Raw genomic sequence first — 4,892 nt, forward strand, 5'->3', positions numbered from 1 at the left:
AGCGGAGGTGGTTCAAGCACCTGCATTGAACACCTTCAAGAGTAAATTGGATGCTTATCTTGCTGGGATCCTATGACCCCAGCTGACTTCCTGCCTTGCGGGTGGGGGGCTGAACTCGGCGATCTTCTGAGGTCCCTTCCAGCCCTAATGTCCATGAAATCTATGACTTCACACATCCGCTTCAATTAGCTTTGATAAATAAAATAACCAAATCATAATTTAATTTTCTGATGTAGGTGCAAATTTAGTCTGAAAAATATCAAAATAAAAATCACCGCTTAAAAATGTATAGTATATACCTTCTAAAAAGGAAATCTAACTCTCTCAGTTTTGAATAATATGTATTAAAGTAGAAAACAATGATTAAATCAAGGCTTCCCAACCACTGATTTAAAAAGATTGGATTTAAATCAAATGCACCCTGCTACCAAAGAGCTAAGCAAGGGAACAGTGACTAGAACACAGAAGATACATAAAATTTCAGGAGTAAGGAGGAGTACCGAGTGGTCTGGGAGGATTTGGAAATACATTATGGCCTTTTCCCATGCACAAGGGGGCGAGGAGCGGGAAACGCTGAAGACACAGCAGCAGGTGTACTATGGGTTTGTGCAAACCATTCTTCAGGGACTTCAGGCCAAGCTGGTGTTGTGAGTTCAGTGCACCACTAAGTAAAGGAAACAGAACTTATTGGGAAGCATGAAGTGTTTGTGTGTTTGGTTACTAGCTTGTTAAGCATGTATTTACTCCAGCAATTAATCATCCTGATCAATACTTGCTTCTTGCTGAAAATGTAGAAAACATCTGTTCTAGGCAATGAAGCCTGATTTGTCAAGCTTGGTGTCTCTGTGTGCCTGTCAACCTCAATTCCAACCCCTCCAAGAAAGACATAATCAATTTCACAGTAAGTAGTTAAAGTACCACTGGCTTGTAACTGTTAATCAGATTTTTTCAAATTCATATAGAAAGGAGAGCTTTCCATTCAATTCAGATTAACCAGGTCTGTCAGTTGAATTATATCCAGATTGGCTAGTGATCAATGGATATTTGCCCTTCACTTTAATCATTTTCTATTACACTTGACAACTCCAGAAGAATATAAAACTCTGAAGCTGACTAGCTGTTGGCCTTTAGTCACTTGAGTATCAAACAGCCAGCTGTTTGTACAGTAGTACCATGGATCATTTGAGCCTGATCTACATGTAAAGGCTTTGCCAGCAGACACTGTAGGAAAGGACAAAGAAAAAAATAATCACACTCCCAACAGGCATACCAAAGTCAGCAAAACCTGTTAGTAAATATATAGCACATGCTAGTATCCTATTTAATTCAGGCAACTGATATAAGTTATATCATTAAATTACTTTTGCCTATGTAGCTATACCTCAAGCTCTTCTAATATAAACAAGACCTTCAAGAGGGACAGATAAACTTGGTTCAAACACATTAATCTTGCAGGGTTTCTCTGACAAAGCCTGTAGCCTATGAAAACCCATACCTCTCTAAACAGGTTACATAATAAAAGTTGCTACCTTGCTCTTTCTTCTGCCTAACATGGCTAATTACTTCTCCCTACAGAGATCAGTAGGGCTACACTGTATCTGCCCCTATATCTTGAAATACTATCAACTCCTTTATAAATAGTACCTTAAATTATTAAAACTGAAATAGTGCAAGGCTAAGTCTCTTCTTATATGGCTTGTTTACTTTCATTATTTGAGTTGAAAAACTGAATGCAAGATAATGAGTTTCCTCATCATCTGTCCAGCCAGTTTCACATTTAGGTTCTAGTGTATTAAGACAGAGGTGTCAAAGGTATGGTCCACGGGCCAGATCTAGCCCATGGTGCTGCCTGCGGGTCTGAAGCAACCCACATATCACATGGTGTGCGCTGGATTAGCCTCACATGTAGAGCCCGTGCTGGGCTGCACACTTGACCTGTCACTTGGGGCTGGTCTGCAAGCCCAATCCAGCCTGCAGACAACCCCATGCCATTCATCCAGACCACAGGGGCTGATGAGTTTGATGCTGCAAGGAGTTACACATGGCAAAGGAACACTGGTTTTTGTTTTGTTTTTTTAAATCAAAATTACCTGGTTTTGGTTATAAAAGAATGAAATACATGGATCAGTATGGACTTTACAAAAGGCTGTTTTGTCCAGAACGAACAGCCCTGTGAAACACCACGGAGAGGACCATGTCTCTCTGGGGCAACAGCCAGATTTCTGCAGGTGCTCTGCCAAAGCACAGGCTGCAGCAGGAGCTCTATAACCATATGGGTGCATCTACAAGCAAAATTAGTGCAGCTGAATAAACTCCAGTACAGGAGAAAAACTGCAGAACGGAGCCAGCCAGAGCTGGTAGGAGCAACTATTCTAGCAGCCAAACAGAAACCTCAGATATTCAAAAAGTGCAGTCTAAAGTGTACCAAGTTCTCCTTTTGGGCTGACTGCAGCAAAGACCAGCCTCCCCCACAGCCTTCCTCTGCCCTCTTCAAGTCACCTCCTACATTTCACTTCATTTCCAGCCACCACTGTCCCCTTTGATTCTATCATGCCCTTTCCCTACCCCTTGCCCGATTTGTCTATTTAAGCTCTGCAAGGACGGGGACCATTTACAGAGTATCTAGCACAGGAGGGCCCAATTCTTGCTCAGTCCTTATGAAACCACCTTCATGAACAGAATTAATGCCAGCTTCCCCAGGCCAAGTCCAACTAAAAACTCTTATCTACAACACTAGCCTGCTGCTACACCTGTACTTTTGACTCACACTAGAATTGGCCTCTGCACAGCTGTGTACACACTTCCACTCTTATGTGCTCACAAGGGCCCAGCCACAATCTTACATTATGCAGCAGTATGTTTAACCTGCTGGTTCTTTAAATCTTCTGTTCTGCTCTAAACGAACACACACAGCTTTCCCTCCTTAGCACCCGCAAGAGGTGCCTGCCATTTCTGTTCTGCTATCCCACATCCTGGGTACTGAAATGATTACAATGCCATCAGTTACTGACAGGATATAACTGATAGGTTTGCCGATTGGCTATAATAGCCAAGACACTGGAACAGTTTCTTGTGCAACCTATGCTCGCTTTGGTGAATGATAAGCCTTAACTAAAAATATCTAGCATACTTTCCATTCCAGGTTTCATAAAATCTAAGACTCGCACCCTAAAAAGCGACATCAGAAGCTACGGATATTTCAACATGCATAATGCTCTGTGTGCTGGCCTTTGGGTAGGAAATGAAAAATAACCAGGATTTGCCAACTAGCTGCTTTTAACGGAACAGAGAGTAATCCACCCATCATAAATAATGCCGTCATTGTCTTACTTTGAACATCTGTTGGAAACATTATGGCATTCAGAGCTTAACTATTAATTTTTAAATAACTGACCTCTTTAGTAAGAATGCTGACTAGTTGAGTACAATAAAATGAACAGTATCATGAACTATAAAGTATAACAACTGCAATATCATGTACCGATTGCCTCAAGCATATGTTACACAGGGAGGCTTGAAGTCACTCGCATTTCTATTATTTTTTAAATTGAAAAGATCCCCAAGCCCTTTACAAGCTACACAGGAATCACTTCCTTTACCTTCAATAGGTAATGAGTTCTGGCATATAATCCAAGAGCTAGTTAGTAGTTAAGAAAAGTGAGCTAGGGTATGAAGAAGAGCTAAACAAACAAAATAATTTGGCCAGGAAACACTACATCTTGCAGAAAATGTCAAGAGATCTTTATTGGTCACTAAAAATTAAGATCTTTGCTTTCTTTCATCCTATAAATGGGACCATCCTTCTAGCTGTTGTAAATAAAATTAAATCCTGGCATCAAGGGATTCTTGATTCTTACTTCGTTGGCAATTTACTACCAAGATTTGGTAGGGCTCTGACTGTTGTGGTGAGCGGATATGTTTCAGAAAAAGGCAAACTATACCCGATTAAAATTTTAAGTAGTAAAAAGGGAAGTCTCAAAGCCAGTCTGTCATAGCTTTCCTTTTCACTGTCTCCCGAGTTACATCCCAGAGAGGTAGCAGTGTGTGGTAGAAATGAGACCTTGCGGTGTGACTATTGCTAGGCAACTGGAAGTTGGGGTAGAAAAACTACCCCCTGAAGCAGTAGTTTCCTGTAAAGTTAAAGACTCACCACATCCATGATCTGCATGAGGCTGAGCTTGAAGTAGACAGTGAGTGGCTGGGAATCATTGGCCACGGGTCTCTCCAGAGGATTGTAATTCTTCAGGAGCTCCTTATAGAGCTTCCTCTGGAATTCTCCTTGCAGGGACACTGAACACAGAAGTAAAAGTAAGTTCTTAGGAGTCACCACCGACCTCGATCACACAAGCGCGAAACCGACTCCTCTCCTCCTACAAGCCAAGCCAGGCACTATATCACCTGCTAATTTACACTCTTCCTCAAGAAATACTACCATATACCCATCCATTCCATTTGTTACTACACCAAAGCCTCATCCCAAAGCTACCGGCGCTCCCTTCTTCACAGCTGTACCTCACCAGGCAGAAACTGTTTTTCTAACCAGTTCTCCTGCCAGGGGTAAGCTTTTCTGAAGGTGAAGGATGCTAGACTCAGCCTTTGCCCTCTTTGGCCCCAGGGCCAGTAGGAGTACGGTGCGATGGAGAAGGTCACACTGTTCACATAACTTGTTACTTGGTCTAAAATAGCTATAGCCAGGATCGCGTGATGCGCAGACAGGTGGGACATGAGCGGCAGGAGGAACGAAGGCTACGAGGGCAACAAAAGCTCTTGTATCACATTAGACTGTAGCCTCCTGGGGCAGGCACTCCCTTTGCGCTCTGCTCACACTGCCACCGACAAGATGAGGGGGGCACCCCGGCACTGCGGGTCGCACCGAGAGGGAGGATTTGTTC

The 4,892-nt window shown here is 42.7% G+C and overlaps 1 protein-coding gene across 1 annotated transcript in view; it reads right to left on the bottom strand.

Annotated features, from left to right (window-relative positions):
- CHRFAM7A (CHRNA7 (exons 5-10) and FAM7A (exons A-E) fusion) overlaps positions 1-4,892 on the bottom strand; it is a 113,434-nt gene that overhangs the window by 99,832 nt on the left and 8,710 nt on the right. The window contains exon 4 of the mRNA XM_019533161.1: positions 4,151-4,334. Within this exon, the coding sequence (XP_019388706.1) occupies positions 4,151-4,334 (184 nt within the window). The remainder of the gene's footprint in view (positions 1-4,150; positions 4,335-4,892) is intronic.

Source organism: Crocodylus porosus, unplaced genomic scaffold (assembly GCF_001723895.1).
Source record: "Crocodylus porosus isolate Cpor-Errol unplaced genomic scaffold, CroPor_comp1, whole genome shotgun sequence".
Classification (NCBI taxonomy): domain Eukaryota; kingdom Metazoa; phylum Chordata; order Crocodylia; family Crocodylidae; genus Crocodylus; species Crocodylus porosus.